At 45.6% G+C, this 19,600-nt stretch overlaps 1 protein-coding gene across 1 annotated transcript; it reads right to left on the reverse strand.

The window, feature by feature from the left end:
- Positions 1-1,985: 1,985 nt before the first annotated feature.
- On the reverse strand, positions 1,986-6,018 carry LOC143831364 (exendin-3-like). The gene is made up of 3 exons (XM_077324370.1): positions 5,933-6,018; positions 3,403-3,552; positions 1,986-2,103 (listed from the first exon to the last, which is right to left on the reverse strand). Exons 1-3 carry the CDS (start codon positions 6,016-6,018, stop codon positions 2,082-2,084), a joined length of 258 nt encoding a protein of 85 aa, XP_077180485.1. The 3' UTR covers positions 1,986-2,081.
- Positions 6,019-19,600: the final 13,582 nt, after the last annotated feature.

The following is a 19,600-nucleotide window of genomic DNA, read 5'->3' on the forward strand; positions in this document are numbered from 1 at the left end:
GGCACAATCCAGAAAATTCGGGTTCGGGTTCAGTGTTCCCAAATTGAACCCAGATGCCCCTCCCCCCAGACGAACTGATCCAATTTGGGCTGACCCAAATTAGAAGCAGGAGGAAGTGAAGCTGGGGCCTGAAATGATTTGCAACCATCTTGGCCTGACAGCTGAGAAGAAGCCCGTGGGCCCCACTGTCAAGCTGAAATGGCTTGGAAAGGAGGGGGGAGCAAATCGAGCTGTTTAAATGGCTCAGAGCTGAGTAGCGGACTACCCTTCTCAGTGGCTAGATTTAAATGGCCCAAACCCTGAACGCAATTGGCAGCAAGGTCCAGAAAATGTCCACGGGAGGTGCCTCAAATCTGGGCTCAGGAGCGCATGAACTGGTCAAATTCATAGCCATTATAAGGTCATGAACCAGTTCATGCCCATCCCCAGCTACAGACATGTACAGTAACTAAAGAAACTTTCCATGTGCAACATTTGGGAAAGGGATGCCATGGAGGAGGTGATCAGTCTCCCCTAAAAGGAAAGGGGGATGTGAAAGTGGAAAAGGAGCTGTTCAGAAAAAAGAAGGATAGAAACAGACAGACTGCTGTGACTTGGCTGAAGAATCTCTGTCACAAGGGATCTGAAGTCCGGTGCTGGATTGGCTGCTCCATAGTGCTTCGATGTGACCAACTGCACTCTATAATGGTAAATACAGCAAATCCTGCCAAATCCAGAGCTGTCTCCTCTAGAGGAAACCCACCTGAATAAAACGTTGCCCCAGGCACTTCCGCCAATGAGGGAGGCAAAGGTAATATGTCAATTGTAACAGGAAAGACCCATTTTTGTGCTCTTGTGAACCAGGGTGTCCAACTATAGCTCACGAGCTACCAGTAGCTCTTCAGAGGCTACGAACATTTGAGCAACACCATCAATAGGAAACACAGCTAAAATACTAGCTAGGTTTAAAAGTCCGATAAGCTATCACTGCTCTCAGGTATTTTGTGACCTGCAAAGTCTTTTTTGTTCTTTGTCACTGAGCAACTGCAAACCTCGGCCTCCACGGAAACAAAATGCTTTCCAGTCAACAAGCATATCAGCTCACTTCTAGTATCAGAAAACTAAGAGCCTTCAAGAAGAATATAATCAATTGACCTTGGACCAGTTATAATTCTTTCAGAGCTCTCTCGGTCTCTCCAACCTCACAGGGTGTCTGTTGCTGGAAGAGGAAGGCTGGGCAATTGTAAGCTGCTTTGAGACTCCTTTGGGTAGCAAAAAGCGGGGTACCCCAAACCAGCTGTTCTTCCAATCTATGGGTGCATAATCTATTAGAACATAGTATACCAAAGTACCATCCTGTCACAATTGTGGAAGAAAAGGCATTCAGAGGGGGCCAGCATATGAGCTCCTCCTTATCTCGGCACAGCCAAAACCCCAAAATACTTTTGGGATCTTCAGTGGGGGACCAGGTGCTTCTAAGGAGCTTGTGTATCCTAGGAATAGCAGCCTCCAGGTGGGACCTCGGGCTCATTTCCAGACTATTGAGATCTGTTCCCCTGGAAAATATGGATATTATGAAGGGTGGACTCTTTAGCACGGGACTCCATGGGTTCCCTGGCCTACCTAGGCTTTATCCCCAAATCTCCAGGAGTCTCCCAACCTGGATCTAGCACCTCTACCCCATCCCCCCATTTTTAAAAAAATGTTCTAGGCATCAAAAAATGCATAGAATTTTTCTTTGGGTTGATCAGCTGGAGCTCTTTGTAGTCCATGATCTTAGAGGTGAGGGGGAAGCAGCTGAGATATTTTTCATTCATTCATTCATTCATTAGGTTGACAACCTCTGCTCATGTAAAGCATTTCCTTTCTCACTCAGCCGGCTCGTCTGGCCTTTCCACCTCCCCACCCTTTCCTCCGTGCTACAACAAAAGCTCATAAGAAATGCTCAGAAATCAAAGCAATAGTATTGGCATGATTAGATTTTATTGATTAAACTCAGTGGCAGCTCACTAACTTGGAGACATGGTAGAGGGAGAGGAACAGCTGGAATCTTTTGTTAGAAATCGTCCTCCAATGTCAGAGAGGGCTTGTTCCACCGGACATCAGTGTTCATTTTGTCTATTGCTGCAAAAACAACAGACCAAGAAACAAGACATTTGAGATGAGATATGGCAGCTCTGTGACTCAATAGGGAGGTTCATGTTGAGTGGATCTACATACATGTGATCCTTGTAATAGAACTTTTTAAAAAGCTGGACAGTGCAGGCACTGGAGCTTGTATATACCATTACTGTCAGTGCACCCAGAAAAAGTAAGCTTTCCTTATTGGAAATTTCCTGCATTCTGTAGGGGGTTGGACTAGATGACCCTGGATGTCTCTTCTAACTCAATTATTCTATGGTTCATTGAGAATAAAAACAGCATATAAGGAAAGTGGAATGGACTAAGGGTCTTTCTTCCCCCATTTCACTGTTTTCCCCCAGACATTTACACTTCTGGGCTTGAGGAAATGATCCATGCCCTTACAGAACCATCTCAAAGTATCAGGACCATTAATGAGACTCAAATTGGTCAGACTACCCATCATATATTATTTGGCAGAGAAGCCAAGCCCATGAGAAGTCCAAGGAAATGGAGACCCCATTTTGATGGTGCTAGTTTATTGAATCAAATTTTCCAGTCATCCCTAAAGAGATTCAGCCAATCATAAGAGTGTTGCTATGGTTGAGCAACCAATGGGATTATTCTGGCTAAGTACACCCTTCCTCCAGTTGGATGCAGACAACATCTCAAGTTGATGGAATGCTCCCTTTGACCAGCCAGCCTATTACTGCTGAGGGTCAAGGATGTCTACTAGAAAGGACCGAAGTGGGCCAACCCACAGGAACGGTCTTGACTGGGTTCAGCTCAAATGCTGTTCTGAGCTGAAGTCAGGGAGAGAAAGAGGAAAAATGTGTCCAGTCACATCATTGAACAGCCTGGCAACCAACACTGTTCCACCTCTTGCCTCCCCCATCAAACGCTAATTTTTGGGTTGTGAGAGGAGCATGTGGGGGGAAGCAGTACATCAGAGATATACATGGATGCTTGGCAGGCCATCTTGGAAGAGTCTCCTGTCATTCTGGCTTCTCCCAGAAAGGCTCCTTCTTTTCCTTGGGAAAGATCTGGATCTTTTAGCTGTTTTGTCTTCTTTCCCCTTCTCTTAGTCAGAGAGATGAGACATCTGGCTGTTAGATATTTATTCCACACATACACACACATACCAGCTATGGGAGCCTTTCTAGGTATCAACTATCTCCCACCCGCAAAATTACTTTCTGATTACACTTCTCTGATTTTTTTTCTGGACTACTTTCCTTGCTCTGTCATAATGTATATCTCCTGTTTATCACTAGGAGATCAAGGAAGATCATAGTTTTATACCTCAGTTTTCCTTCAATAGCATGTTGCAAAAACTCCATTACTAAATCTTGATCCAGAGATTTCGAAAGGTCGCTGGTATATGTGCCGTCGCTGTGTCGCTTCGTCCTAGTTTTCAAGTCATGGACATTTTTGAAGACATCTGACTCCAACCTGAAATCAGAGATGAACAAAATGGAAATCTTCATAGGCTGGGTTTCATAACCTAACATACACTACATTCGTTTAAGCTACTGCCACATTTCTGAGTACCTTTAAGGTCACCAGGGCCCATTCTACACACATAGGACAATGCACTTTCAATGTGCTTTGGCAGCTGGATTTACCTGTGCAGAATAGGAAAATCTCCTTCTAAAGTGCATTGAATGTGCATTATCTGTTGTATGCAGAATAGGTCCAGGAGTGCCCCATTCCCAGAGCACAGTAGTGGGTTAAAACTTACTGGCTAATAGTCCATCCTAACATCTGGACCAACCAATGACGTTATCAAAGCCAGACCCAGGTCTCTGGAAGGCTGTCAGTAGGTTCTCACATATACTCAGGAAGGAATTACATGTGACACTCCTGTTTCCCCACCTTTTAAAGACAAAGTAGGCGTGGCTATAGGTAAGGGCTCAGCTAGAGACAAAGGGCAACTGTTGTGTAGGGTGGCTGATGGGCATTCCCCAGTGTCCACAGGACTACCCAAATGATTGATGGTTCCTGGCTGGCTTGCAAAGCATCCACATGTACTTCTTCCTGTATTATTTTTGTCTTACTAGCTTACTTCTTATGAGAACAATTTCCTTGACTGCAGTTGTGAAGTCACATGGCCTCGTGTTTTATGGGCACTCAGAAAAGAGCATTGCCTTCACCTTCTCTACCTGGAGATCAACTTATTTATATATATATCAATGTCCATACCGCCCTCTTTGTACTTGGGTAGCCACTATGACTAGCCTGGGATGAAAGGAGGGGAAATATTTTATTTGTTTGTTTGTTTGTTTTTGAATTTATACCCTGCTTCTCTTGACAAAGTCACCTCAAGGTGGCTTATGAAATAAAACCATAAAATAACATAACCCCTAAAATCCCTTTAAAACATAATACATTCATCATGAAATCAGCAGTCATAAAGACGGCGGTGCAAAACAGTTTCTCCCAACGGAGGGAGTGTATGGAGGAAGTGTTCTCTTACGGCAATGCTTGGCTTAGGGCTGGCCTGCTGTCCAGAGGAGTTACTGACCCATATCCTAGCCTTTCTACAACGTATCCCATTCCCTGGCTGGGAAAACCAGCCATGTGGTTTGGTAGAGCAGGAATGACTCCTCTACCACGGAGGCTCTGCCTAGTTCCGGCAGAGCTGGCTTTGAGGTTGGGTGTTTGCCCGACAACTGGCAAAGAGCCCTCCACTCCAGTGGCATCAACACTTTGCACGGAACACCCAAACAAGTCAGTGCTTCTCTCTTCCCTCTGGGAATCCCATCGTCTGACTCTGCAGTTAGTAGTTCTCATTCAGATTCAATCTATTCAAATTCCTGGACTTCCTCATCCGTGTTGCTGCTGCTGCTGCTGCTGCCTCCACACGCCATTCAAGAGATTTCCCATAAGGGCAGGCAGCTCTGTCTTCCCCCCCAAAGCATTCCAACAACATCAGCATTCTACCGAGTGCTTCAGTGCCAGTTAGTAATCCCTTCCCCAGGGAAGTGTGGTCCATGGCGATATCACACAGTTTGCCCAGTACATTTGTATCCCCGTCCTTCTCAAGGAGCTCGGGGCAATGCAGCTGGTTCTCAGCCCATTTGATTCTCAACGTTTTGTGAGATACATGAGGCTGGGAGAGAGGAACTGGCCCGTGGCCCCTCTGCGAGCTTCTGTGTCAGAGTTGAGATTCCAATCTTGTCTCCTTGGCCCTAGTCCAGCCCTCCGATCTCTATGCCACACGGGCTTGGCATTTTGCATCCAGTAGCTCTGCCACATTTGCCTGTGAGAGGTAGTACAAAGAATTCCATGTGATACCTCTGCTAAAATTTCGGACTGAACCGATTTGGCTTAAATCCAGTTTGGGCAATTTGCAGGTTTTAATTAACAGGTGTCTTAATGACGTAAGGAAGGGAGCAGTGCCAATATAATCTAATAGCGGCCATGTGGACACACACATAAAGTTGCCCTTATCGCAGACCCTTTATCACAACCGTTGCTGGTAGCAGCTTTCCAGATCTTTTATTGTATCTGAACAGTTTTAAGTGGAGAGGCCAGGGATTGAGCCTGGGACCTTCTGCGGACAAAGTAAATGCTCTACCACTGAGTCGTTGGCCATCCCCAAAGCCAGTTCTGTTGTAGGAAACAAATGGTACATTCCCCCCCCCCTCCCGGACCTGAATATTAGAGTTATACGTTAGGTAAGCGACTATACTGCTCTAGACTAATTAAACTCTCACAGTACATGACCTCACTGCAAAATCTTAAGTGACACAGTGCTGACTCAGGGCTGACATCTAATTCCTCTATGCCGGCATATCTTGATTCGTTATCAATTGTAAGTTCTCCTTACCCTGCTTGGCCAGCTGCTTGCTGGATAACAGGAAGCAAAGTCGCAATGACCAATTCCAAAAGGCAGAGCCATATTATCTTGTTCATCTCTCTGCTTCTCAACGAACACCCAACCGGCAAATCCGATCCAAGCAGCTGCTTCTCAAGAGGCAAGCTCCCCACCTGCCTAGAAAGGTAACTGGCAAAACAGCGTCGGCAGATGCCCTGAAATAAGGAGATGGCTGAGAGCTCCGCCCCTTCCTTAAACCAGCCCCTCCCACTCGCCCTGCCTTGAGGCGTGTTAGATTTAGAGAGGCTCTGTCACACCAGGGGATCTATAGGTGCACCAAAGGAGCCAATCTCAAAACCTGTTTGCCAACGTTTAATAACAGACTTGGTAGAGTTGTGGATCCAAGACTTGGTCAACCGCAGATTCCAGATTCCTCTCTTAGCTGTGGGCATAAAGGGAGACGTCCAAGTGCTGAGGGATTAACACCCGATACACAGACCACCACCCTTCACGTTGGGTGACCTTGGCTCAATCCTATTCTCTCAACCTAACCCACCTTGCAGGCTTGTTATATGGAGGAGAGGGAAATGGTGTGAGCTAATTTGGGTCCCTATTGAGGGGGGATGAGCAGGGTATAATGAGGGAATATGAATCTGTGATAATACCGAGGCAGCTTGGTGGCAGGTACCTACCTACTCCATTTTGCACATGGGGCAAGTTGGACAGCGGAGCTTGGTGATGTGGGAGCTGGGGACACAAATGCCTACACACAAACCTGACTCTGCCATGACACCTGATGCCCAAGAGGGGCAGCAGCAATTGGGGCTAAGAGTCCCTCGGCTTGTCCTCACCATCAGGAAGATGGTACAGGGGACTAGCGACCACCAGGGGGGTTGATGCTCTTGCCAGAGGGAAGGAAGGCTGCAGGGGTTCGTGCTGGTTGGCTGTCAGGCATCACTCCATCTGATGTAAACAACCACCACACCCAGCCGCAGGTCCATGGCATCACGGGGCCAGGCTGCCCACAACTTGCACACGCACCGCTGAACCATCCTACGCCCGCCGGGGCAAGTGTCACTGGGTGCATGATGGTCAGGGCACATAATCCCCACCACCCACAGGGGCTTGCCAGGACCCAGTGAATCCCCATCATGCCCGGGGCATGAGCCCCACTCACCATACCTTAAATACGCCATTGCTGATGTCCATCTAACACAGTATTATCTTTTTCAGACAGGCAAAAAATGGGGTTTTCCCAACAGTTGCTCCATAAGATCCTTTAGTGGGAGTTGCCAGGGATTGAACCTGCAAAGTAGGTGCTCTAACACTGAACCACAAGAGCCTCCCCCTTGTACACATATCTTCCAAGTGCCACTCACCAGGAAAATCACAGATTGTGGCTAGAGCTTAACTTGTGGAAGGGATCATCAGATTTCAGGACCAGTTTTGGAGCCTGTCTTGTTAGATGGGGACAGGTCGTGGCAAATGACCTCTGACTTTCTGTTGCCTTAAAAACCATATGGGGTCACCATGAAGCGGTTGAGATTTGATGACACTTTACTACACCTTCAGATAGACACCTTTGGCCACTGCTTTTTCTCCTGAGGGCCAGCGTGGTTAAAAGCAACAGACTTTAATCTGGAGAACTGGGTTTGATTCCTGTTCGTCCTCCACCTGAAGCCTTCTGGGTGACTTTGGTCCAGTCACAGTTTTCTCCTAACTCTATCGGCCCCGCCTGCCTCACAAGGTGCCTGTTGTTAGGAGAGGAAGGGAAGGAGATTGTAAATTGCTTAAAGAGTCCTCAAGGTATTTCTTCTCTTTGGCCTCTTACCTTGGATTTCCGGTGTTGTATTAGACTGAATGCTTCATGTTCTTTTGACTAGTTGAGTCTGTTCATTCTCCAGCACTGCTCTTTGTATTATTCCTCTTGATAAATGTTGTTTATGGTTTCAATTTAGCCAAATGTTAAGTATTCATTCCAAACATATAGAGGCACTTCACCTGCTTTTTCAGCAATCCCTTATAGCTGTTTCTAGGAGTCTCTGCTCAGAGGAGGGGCATTTCCTTAAATCAGGTGTAGGACCTAAGCCAGCAGCTCCTGTAGGGTAGGCGTGAGAGATGACAGAAGAAGGGTTTTCTTCCATATGCTTGTTATTACAATGTGGATTTGGGCTCAGCTGGAAAGTGAGTCACATTCCCACTGACAGATGTCTAATATACATCTGTCACCCTGACCACACATGACAAAACGGAGATTGCTGAGATAATTTCGCTGATGAAAGGGATCTTCATCAGCATAGGGGATTTTCTTTGCCTTCCCCTTCCTTCTGAAGCCCAAAATATTCCCCATATGCAGCTCCTGAGTGTCAGGAGGAAACACCCAAGAACAGCATCAGGGGAGAGCTCCTGATTGGCTGAAATTGTGAAAATGTATCTCAGCAATGTGCCAAGCACTTTCGTGCTTCCATACAAACCACTTGTGCTAAAGGATCCGGTAACGTTGGGTGATGACACTATATTTGAGTAAAACTTTTCACTCACCTGGAAAGAGGCACTGATTCCCTGAATTAAATTGATGTCATTTGATGTCATTTCAGTGCCTCGTCAGATACAGAGGTGCTCACAACTGAGTCTCTCTTTGTGTCTGGATAGCGGGATAGAGCCTTTCAACGACTGGCATGGAACAGGGAGTATTGCCTGCCTTGCACCTGCAAGAACATATCAAAACTTCACGGTCTGATAACAAGGGCAACCAGAGCAAACAAAGCCCCAAGTGTCAACTCAAAAATCTCAAATGATTTCCCCCACCCCCTTTTAACTATGTACCTTTTCACAATTGGAAGAGACAGCAGATTAAAGGAAGATGGAACAAAGCAGTAATTGTGAGAAAAAGGAGTCTAATAATTAAAAAATGGGTACAACCAAATTTATTTTAATATATGTTAACAGCTCAGGGGGGAAATGACTCATGCCCAGCAAGCAGGACACTAGTTGAACTGGCAGGTACCCAAATGTAATGAACATGCACATAAAAGTAGAATCTATTTTCCTGCTCAGTAAATTTACTCAAACTTGTTAATACATAACCTATGTATGGCTTTGTATTGTATGGTTTTCTGTTGCTGATCATTCTTTGAGAGCCAGCTTGATGTAGTGGTTAAGAACGACAGCTTCTAATCTGGAGAGCCGGGTTTAATTACCCACTAACATGCAGCCACCTTGGACCAGTCACAATTCTTTTAGAGCTCTCTCAGCCTTACCTAACTCATACCTGGAAGAAGAAGAAGAAGAAGAAGAAGAAGAAGAAGAAGAAGAAGAAGAAGAAGAAGAAGAAGAAGAAGAAGAAGAAGAAGAAGAAGAAGAAGAAGAAGAAGAAGAAGAAGAAGAGGGAGGTGAGGCTAAGAGAGCCCTGATATTACTGCTTAGTCAGGACAACTTTATCAGTACTGTGGCGAGCCCAAGGTCACCCAGCTGGCTTCATGTGGGAGAGTAGGGAACCAAACTCAGCTCGCCAGGTTAGAAGTCGGCACTCCTAATAACTACACCAAGCTGAAGAGTAGGCGATTGTAAACCACTTTGAGATTCCTTCAGGTAGTAAAAAACTGGGTACAGAAAACCAGCTCTTCTTGGGTCTGTTGCTTCTATGTTCCTTAATGCTCCATGTTGTTTGTCACAGATTCTACCCTTGTCTCCATCCTTCAGCTTCTGACCAACCACATTGAGGGTTTGGTCCATTTGCCAATTAATCAGAGGTGAGTTGGCAGAAGAGTAGGTAGGAATAGGACACATACAGCAGCCAGCTTCTAAAGTGTGCCATACACTCAAGAGAGAAGATCCCTGGAACAATGGATAGATATCCCAAAAGCAAACTCACTCAGTCACGTAGTGAATGTTCTTAAGATATTCAATTAAGATGCTTCTGGGCATAATACTCTGTTGACTTGGTGCATTCTTTTTTAACAAAAGAGATCCCAGTGATAACAACCTGTAATGATTGAAGTTTTCCCTTGCATGACTCTCCACATGCCAGTGTGGTAATTAAGTCTCCCTCTAGCACACCTCCTTCTTGCCCTAAGTCTTCCTCCCTTTCCTTATTTGCTGAAATAACTAGGGTCCAAGAACACCTTTTTCCCCCAACACAACCTCTTCCTCCTTTTCTCATTTAGAAGACTTCCTACACCAGGATGCCTTCCATACCAGATCTCCAATCAGTTAGCTGTCTGTTGTCTTCACTTGAGCACCCTTCCTCTCTCCCTGAGAAGGCAAAATGCATCCACCTCCTCCCATTATTATTATTATTTATTATTATTATTAAAATTTATTTCCCTCCACTCACAAGGCCAGCTCGTGGTGGGCTACAAGTTGCTAAAACCCCAATAAAACCCCATTAAAACAATACAAAGACATTTAAAAAATCATACAATGAAAAAACCAGAACAAACATGGCGGTATTACTCAATTTATCTACTCCATATAACAGCTGCCCTGGCTTCTTCACAAAATCTGGTCAGTCATTGGATGTTGCTTTTATGGTGCCCAGGGTCTTGACAAGGGGGCACAACTTTTATATTTGTATTTGTATTTGTATTTATATTTATATTTATATTTATATTTATATTTATATTTATATTTATATTTATATTTATATTTATATTTATATTTATATTTATATTTATATTTATATTTATATTTATATTTATATTTATATTTATATTTATATTTATATTTATATTTATATTTATATTTATATTTATATTTATATTTATATTTATATTTATATTTATATTTATATACCACCGCTCTCAAATGTCTCGCATAAGTACAATAAAATCCCGTAAAAACCCATTAAAACATAATTAAAATACCGAGAGAGGATAACCCTATCCTTTCCCCAACCATTAGATGCATGTTATATGAGGCCCTCTCAGGTTCCGGATGGCCACTTTCTTTTTGTTTTTGTTGGAGGGGGCTCCTCCTTAACTCAAAGAATCTCAGCCTACTGAAACAGAGTCCGTTGGTCTTTTGGAATATTTTCCTAAATCTTCTCAGCAGTCCCTAACCTCCTGTTTCCCTAAGACAGGCTTTCTCAACCAGGGTTTCATGAAACCCAGGGGTTTCTTGATGGCCCTAGAAGGGTTTCCCAAACAGGTGGGAGTTAATTAATTTTTAATATATTTTTAAAATTTGTTAAACATCATGTAATATGACCAATATATGGTCATGTCGACCTCCCCCCACTCCCAAAATGGCCAATGTTGGGTCTGGAGGGGGTGGGAAGAGGTGGGGCCCTGGGTAGGCATGTACACAACTATACCTCCCAATCATATTCTGCATGATAATACCACGCCTGGGGTTTCTGAAATCCTGAAGAATGTTTCAGGGGTTTCTCAATGGTAAAAAAGTAGAGAAAGGCTGCATCTACAGGAAATCAGTATCAACAAATAGTCATTGTCAAAGACGAAGAACTAAAGAGAGCATGACCAGTTATACCCTCAGACCCACACACACACCCTGAACCCACATTCATGCAGGAATTCCACTTTCTCACAGCAATTATGTTTGATCTAACCATGTTTGATCTATAAAAGGAGACAGTCGGCCTTTCTAGCACCCAGGTATCAGCTCCACTAGAGGATTGTTATGTAAACCACACAGGAACGCACATGAGCACCAAGAGTCTCTCTGTAATGTAAAGTAAGGAGAAAGGGGACTGCTTAGAACAGGCCTCAGATGGGCTGTTTCAACTCCAACATGGCACATGACACTTGCTTCTTTGAGATGCCCATGTTCTTGTGACTACATCAGAAGTCCCTCTCCTGTCTGTAGTACGTCAATAGGCACAGGAGATTAAACAACATAGAGTTCGCTTGGATGAAACTTCTCCGCATATGGAAGTACCAATGCTTGTTCTGGGATATAAGTAAATTTGACCCACTGTGCAATCTTAAGACTTCTGTAGATTTACAAGCGTACAGTTCTGTTTAGGATTACACTTCAAGTTGCACCAATGTGCCAACAGGCATTCAAGTAACATGCTTCCAAATTAGTTTCTTAAGTTCCATTAAGTGACTTCCATTTACATTGATGTAACTATCTGTTGACTGGGATCTTGAGCAGAAACACAGATCAGGGCTGTCTCTACCTGTAGCTTGCCTAATCCATTTACAATCTGTTTATGATCTTCCGTCTGTACTTGTTCCCACACCGATAGGATCGCAGCTGTCACCGTTGACCAGCGGCCAAGTGTGCAAGAGGGCATTTAACAAGAGTGCCCAATCATTGTTGTTTGGACACTGGCATAACTTCATGTGTTGGCCAGGACTTCAATATCTTTGGGGTTCAGTATACCCTCCCCAGTTCTTATGGGGCCCTTGTGTAATATCCAAGAGCCAGCGTGCTACAGTGATTAAGAGTGGTGCCCTCTAAGCTGGCACACTGGGTCTGATTCCCCACTCCTCCACATGCAGCCAGCTGAGTGACCTTAGGCTAGTCCCAGTCTTGTTAGAGCTGTTTTCACAGAGCAGTCCTGTCAGAGCTCTCCCAGCCCCTTCTACCTCACAGGGTGTCTGTTGTAGGGAGAGGAAGGGAAGGCGATTGTAAGTCGCTTTGGGACTCCTTTGGGTAGAGAAAAGCAGGGTATGAAAACCAACTCTTAACCCATCATAAATTCACCATGTCCTCTAGCTCAGATGCCTTCTCCGCACAGACTGGAAGAGCTTGTGACTCTCAAATCTAGACTGATTAGCTTCAGAAGACTCAAAGGCAAGGTCAGCATTACTTGCTCCCTTTGATTTTGTCATGTGCCTTTCAGCAAACCTCTGTGTCTTGTGTATCAGTGTCCGCAGCTAGTATGCTAGAACACAAGTGATTCTTGGGATGCTAAAGAAAATAAGATCTGCAAAGGGAGGTGATTGTGCTTGGGGAATCTACGGTATCAACTACTTTTCCCTATGGAAGTTTTCTTCTTCTCCATTCATGGTTGGCATGACTCCTTGGAACTCCAAGAATCTTTTATTTCCCCTGAGGCTATTTCCAAGGCAACCTGGAGACTACTGTTGCCTTGGGCAAGCTATTTAAAATCAAACGCTTCCGGGGAGTGTTCCTCTTGGCATGCATGAAGCAGACCAGCCACCTGTCTCTTTTGTTCCTAGACCAGGCTTTCTCAGCTAGGCTTCCTGAAACCCTGAGGTTTCTTGACAGCCATGGAAGGGTTTCCTGAATGGGTCAGAGTTAATTAGGTTTGCATATTTTTTAAAGTTGTTAAACATTTATTGGGTGATAGGACCATCTATGGCAGTGGTTCCCAACCTGGGGGTCGGGACCCCTTTGGGGGTCGAATGACCCTTTCACAGGGGTTGCGGCAGGGCAAGCAGCTTGGCTGGGGGCGCCGTCTATACAACAGCCTTGTGGGGCAGATCAAGATAGAGCATTCGTCTGTCTGGAGCAGCAGGAAAGAGCAAGATCAGCATGGTGGGACAAGAGGCAGAACTGAACTGAGAATACCTGGGGGGGAAACCAATTTATATACAATCATGAACAATGGATCTTCATGCCATTGGTCAGTTTCGGTTTAATTTCTGTGAAAGAACACTTGCATAATTTTATGGTTGGGGCTCACCACAAGATGAAGACCTGTATTAAAGGGTCGTGGGATTAGGAAGGTTGAGAACCACTGATCTATGGTCATTCTCCCCATCATGGTCATGCTCCCCATCCCCAAATGGCCAATGGTGGCCCAGGAGGGCTTAAGAAGGGGCAGGGCCCTTGGTGGGTTAAATGCCCTCTTGCACACTTGGCCTTGGTGGAACTGTACACCACTATGCTTCTCAAAGAGCCTCTTGTGGCGCAGAGTGGTAAGGCAGCAACATGTTGTCTGAAGCTGTCTGTCCATGAGGTTGGGAGTTCAATCCCAGCAGCCGGCTCAAGGTTGACTCAGCCTTCCATCCTTCCGAGGTGGGTAAAATGAGTACCCAGCTTGCTGGGGGCTAAATGGTAATGACTGGAGAAGGCACTGGCAAACCACCCCGTATTGAGTCTGCCATGAAAACGCTGGAGGGCGTCACCCCAAGGGTCACACATGACCCAGTGCTTGCACAGGGGATACCTTTACCTTTACCTTTATGCTTCTCAACCATATTCTTCATGATGGTGCCACTTCCGGGGCTTCTGAAAGCCTGAAGAATGTTTCAGGGGTTCCTCAATGGTAAAAAAAGTAGAGAAAGGCTGGTAGGACCCAGTGAAAAACCAGAACATTAGCCAAAACAGAGCAAACTGGGATGCCTGCATGAAAACATAAACTAGCTGAATCCAGGGTAGTAAGTTGACACACAAGTTTTCAATCTTCAATATAATATTTCTTTAATAGCTCCCAGCATGTTTCACTGCACATAATTTATGCTTCCATGCAGGCATCCCATTCGCTTGAGGCCGACCGACTGAGAACATCTGCTGGGCCCCCCTCAGACGCCCTTCCATGCTGGAACAAATTTGATCTCCCCAGTGCTGTTGTTATTTATGTTGTGTTATAAATTGTTACTTGGTTTTTGTGATGTTGTATTGAAACTTGTATGTTATAGATTAGATTATTATAATGTTCCATGTAAAATTACATAATGTTCCATGTAAACCACCCAGAGCTGTAAAGAATGGGCAATATAAAAATCCAAATAGATAGATAGATAGATAGAGAGAGAGAGAGAGAGAGAGAGAGAGAGAGGCAGTCAGACAAACAGACAGACAGACAGACAGATTAAATTTAAACCTTGCAATTGGCAGCCATCTATGCATGTCTAAAAGTTGTTCATTGCAAGCTATAAAAAGATGATGTTGATGTTGCTTGGGCAGAGTCCTTGGGTTTTTCTACTGAGGTCCCCTTTATTACAATAAAGTGCCATCTGCTGCCTGAATCTCACTTGTACTATTTTTCATTGGGTGTTGGCAACACCAGGCAATTGGCCCATTTGGCTAACACTCTCAATCCTCTTTCTCAGTGTACTTTTAAAATTACTCCTCTGCGCCCCAGCACTTGGACTCACTCTGTGTGGATGTGGCTCTGCTTCCTGTGGCAGCCATTTTGTGGTTGTACTCATTACCCTGTGGTGTTCTTCACTGGGTGTTGGGACACCAGGCACTTGGCCCATTTGGCTAACACTCTCAAACCTCTTTCTCAGTGTACGTTTTAAATTACCCCTCTGTGTCCGAGCACTGGGACTTCCTCTGTGTGGGTGTGGCTCTGCTTCCTGTGGCAGCCATTTTGTGGTTGTACTCATTACCCTGTGGTCTTCTTCATTGGGTGTTGGGACACCAGGCACTTGGCCCATCTGGCTAACACTCTCAATCCTCTTTCTCGGTGTACATTTTAAATTACCCCTCATTGCCCGAGCACTTGGACTCCCTCTGTGTGGGTGTGTCTCTGCTTCCTGAGGCAGCCATTTTGTGGTTGCACTCATTACCCTGTGTTAGAATTCCAAAGGTGTCCACAAGTTCAAAAACCTTGGGGGCCCTTGTTGTACAGAATGAAATACAAGAAACATTTTAAAAACTTTTTTAGTTAGAAATTTTTTTAATACAGTGCTACAAGGTTCTTTCAGTTGCTTACAATAAAGAATATAAATACAATACATTATGTTTTATCTGCTGCTTACACAACATCATCTACCAGCTAATTTCCCATGAATTAACCATTTTACATTGTTTCCATTCAATTAATTTCACCATTCTAATTACATCCCACACTCCTTTTAGCCAGTCTTTATTAGTAATATGTTTAGATATTACTAGTAATATATTTAGAGTTTCAAAACCATGCCACCATCATTATGTCTATTGTTTTTAAAATCACGTCCTGAACTGAAACATGAAACATTTTTACATAATTTGGGGGGCTCTAAAAGGATAGCAAATCCCTAATACTACAAATACCACTCCAGTGCTATTCCCCCTCCCCCCCCCCCAAAATTGTGCTCATTCACAGATCCACCACTCATGAAAAAGTCTACGTTCTCCTTAGAGCAGTATTAACATTAGCCTGGGGAATTATGTCAGGGCCTTGAACTCCTCCAGGAGCTCATCCCACCAGGTGGGGGCTAGGACAAAGAAGGCTCTGGCCCTGGTTGAGGCCAGGTGGGCTTCTTTAGGGCCAGGGACCATTAGCCGGTTGGTGGTGGTGGAGCATAGAACTCTTTGAGGGGCATAGGCAGGGAGGCAGTCCCAGAACCTTTAGTCTGATCAGGAATTCAACTAGCAACCACTGTAGTCGATGGAGAATGGAGGGCCAAATGTGGGCCCTCCATGGTCCTGCCGCGAGGACCCTGGCTGCTGAGTTTTGGACCAGCTGTAGTTTCCGGATCAAGGCTTATTCATGCCACGACGACAGTGTAGAAACGTTGTTTCCCACCGACACCCTCCATAGTCAATATCTAAAAAGCCAAGGAGATGCGGCCCCCCTCCCAAAAATGCATGCATGGTTTCCCCCGGCGGGAAACTAACATGACATAAGAGATCCTCTACTCGCCAGACAATTGAACAGGTGATTGTAGAGACGAAGGAAAGTTCCAGCTGTTGCGGAAGGTGGTTCCATGGCACTTTGCCACGCTCTCCACAGTCAAAAGGGTCAGTCACCTGAAGGGAACTTCGCTTCTCATTGCCCTCCTTGGTCCAGGTGCAGATCCATGGGTCTGATATGCATTTTTGTAGGAGAAATAAAACCTGTGTCTTTCCTTCATTCAGTTCCTCTAGTTGGCAGACTTTCAGATCACTTAGGACATTGCCTGCAAGACCATGGTGGTCAAGAAGTCCATAATACAGGAGCAGTATTTTCCACATTGGCAAAAAGTTCTCACTAGGAAAGTCATGCACAAAGGAGGGGAATAGGGAGAGAGAAATGGTCATCTAAAAACCTATATTCCCCCCCCCCCCCCCATTACTCATTATACCCACAATATAACAGGCAATGATTCCATCCCTGGTATCAAACCGCTAGCATCTGGTGGCCTTCATATTTCTGGTCCAGAGTGAGCCCTGCTTTTGTACATTGGTTTCTGCCCAACAATTTCCATGTCAAGTCTCCTTCATGCTCTCTCTTGTACAGAATTAACGTCCGACCTCTCTCTGAACAAGCGGGGAAAGTGGGGAAAGTTATAGAATAGAATGCCATCTTTTTATTGTAATAATGGGGTATTTATGGGATTTTATGTGATTATACTTTGATTTTATATTTTATTGTGAACCGCCATGAGACCTTTTGGCGAACGGCGGTATATAAATCCAATTATAAATAAATAAATCCCCATAGAAACTGTGGAGGATTATCTATCCTCCTTCCCATTCTAATGGTTTGTCGGCTTTGCAGGAACCTTGTGCAAAATGGTGAGCATTCCTCCATGTGGTTTATACCATCCTTTGCCTCACACAAACAAAAAACTGATAGGGTTTTAGCATTCTGGGATGTTCTTGGACATATTACCAGATATGACAATTTGGTGGAATTAGTTTATCATCATATGAGATAAAAAGTATTTCAGGCTGACTTAAATCTCAGTGGCCTAGAAAACTCATCTCCCAGCAAAATTTCTTCCGCTGAGAATCCTACTGTCTTGACCAGTGTCCAATTTAGAGAAGAAGAAGAAGAGTTGGGTCTTATATGCTGCTTTTTTCTACCTTAAGGAATCTCAAAGTGGCTTATATTAACCCTCCCTTTCCTCTCCCCACAACAGACACCCTGTGAGGGGGGTGAGGGAGCCCTGATATTCCTGCCTTCCCTTTCCTCTCCCCACAACAGACACTCTGTGAGGCAGGTGGGGCTGAGAGAGCCCTGATATTCCTGCCTTCCCTTTCCTCTCCCCACAACAGACACTCTGTGAGGTAGGTGGGGCTGAGAGAGCCCTGATATTCCTGCCTTCCCTTTCCTCTCCCCACAACAGACACCCTGTGAGGTGGCTGAGGCTGAGAGAGCCCTGATATTCCTGCCTTCCCTTTCCTCTCCCCACAACAGACACCCTGTGAGGGAGGTGAGGCTGAGAGAGCCCTGATATCACTGCCTCCCCTTTCCTCTCCCCACAACAGACACCCTGTGAGGTGGCTGAGGCTGAGAGAGCCCTGATATTCCTGCCTTCCCTTTCCTCTCCCCACAACAGACACCCTGTGAGGGAGCTGAGGCTGAGAGAGCCCTGATATTCCTGCCTTCCCTTTCCTCTCCCCACAACAGACACACTGTGAGGGAGCTGAAGCTGAGAGAGCCCTGATAGTACTGCCTTCCCTTTCCTCTCCCCACAACAGACACCCTGTGAGGTGGGTGAGGCTGAGAGAGCCCTGATATCACTGCCTCCCCTTTCCTCTCCCCACAACAGACACCCTGTGAGGGAGCTGAGGCTGGGAGAGCCCTGATATTCCTGCCTTCCCTTTCCTCTCCCCACAACAGACACCCTGTGAGGGAGGGGAGGCTGAGAGAGCCCTGATATTCCTGCCTTCCCTTTCCTCTCCCCACAACAGACACCCTGTGAGGGAGCTGAGGCTGAGAGAGCCCTGATAGTACTGCCTTCCCTTTCCTCTCCCCACAACAGACACCCTGTGAGGGAGGGGAGGCTGAGAGAGCCCTGATATTCCTGCCTTCCCTTTCCTCTCCCCACAACAGACACCCTGTGGGGGAGGGGAGGCTGAGAGAGCCCTGATATTACTGCCTTCCCTTTCCTCTCCCCACCACAGACACCCCGTGAGGGAGGTGAGGCTGAGAGAGCCCTGATATTCCTGCCTTCCCTTTCCTCTCCCCACAACAGACACCCTGTGAGGTGGGCGAGGCTGAGAGAGCCCTGATATTACTGCTCGGTCAGAACAGCTTTATCAGTTGTGGTGAGCCCAAGGTCACCCAGCTGGTTGCATGTGGGGGAGCGAGGAATAAAACCTGGCTTACCTGATTAGAATTCCATTCTCCTAAGCACTACATCAAGCTGGCTCTCTTTACCTTAAAACATCTGTCCTTCCCTTAAAACACTGGTCAAAGCACTAGTATCTATTAGCAGCTGAGGATATTACAGGCTTCTCCTGAGATTTACCTCAACACTGGCTCTCCCCCAGAGCCATACTACAAAGTAGGGGCTTTTCTGTGGGATCCATGACAGTCCCCATGGCCCCAGAAACAAGAAGAGTCCGTTTTCCATGTGGAGGAAACCTGCTACTGGTCTGGAAAACCGTTATCTTCAGGGCCAGATTAACATGGTACGCAACAACCATTTCCTCTGTCAAATCCTGTGGGATTTCCAGCCTCGTTTGTTTGTTAAATTATCAATGATAAATGCTCCGTGCTGAAGTTCCTCAATGATCTGCCAGCTAACAGAGTCTCAAGTTGCAACGAGGAGTCTCCAAACAGAAAACTGTGCTATATTTTTTCATCTTTTCTTGTGCATCGACCCACAACTCACCCCACCAGTCCAGACAGTCTTTTCTTCCAGATGCAGCTTCCCCACCGGTATCAGCTGCTGTCCCAAAATAGTGAAACTGCCAATGGCTCCACTTTGTCCTGCCTGCACTAGCCCTCCCTTTTTCCTCCACCCCTGCTCGGTCCACCGCACCATCATTTCAATATATTATTCCCCTTGAAAGGAGAATGTTTCCTGCTGCACACGAGAAGCCATAAAATGTTCAGTATTTCTCCGTTCCATGGAGCTTAGAGTACCACACCTGAGC

This window comes from Paroedura picta, chromosome 3 (genome assembly GCF_049243985.1).
Source record: "Paroedura picta isolate Pp20150507F chromosome 3, Ppicta_v3.0, whole genome shotgun sequence".
NCBI classification, from domain to species: domain Eukaryota; kingdom Metazoa; phylum Chordata; class Lepidosauria; order Squamata; family Gekkonidae; genus Paroedura; species Paroedura picta.

Bases quoted from the DNA above. Each gene is read 5' to 3' on its own strand.
- LOC143831364 (XM_077324370.1), bottom strand. From the start codon at position 6,018: ATGAACAAGATAATATGGCTCTGCCTTTTGGAATTGGTCATTGCGACT. The intron at 3,553-5,932 runs GTAAGGAGAACT...CTCTGATTTCAG, and splicing joins CAAGCAGCTGGCCAAGCAGG to GTTGGAGTCAGATGTCTTCA. The intron at 2,104-3,402 runs GTATAAAACTAT...TTGTTTTTGCAG, and splicing joins GCTATTGAAGGAAAACTGAG to CAATAGACAAAATGAACACT.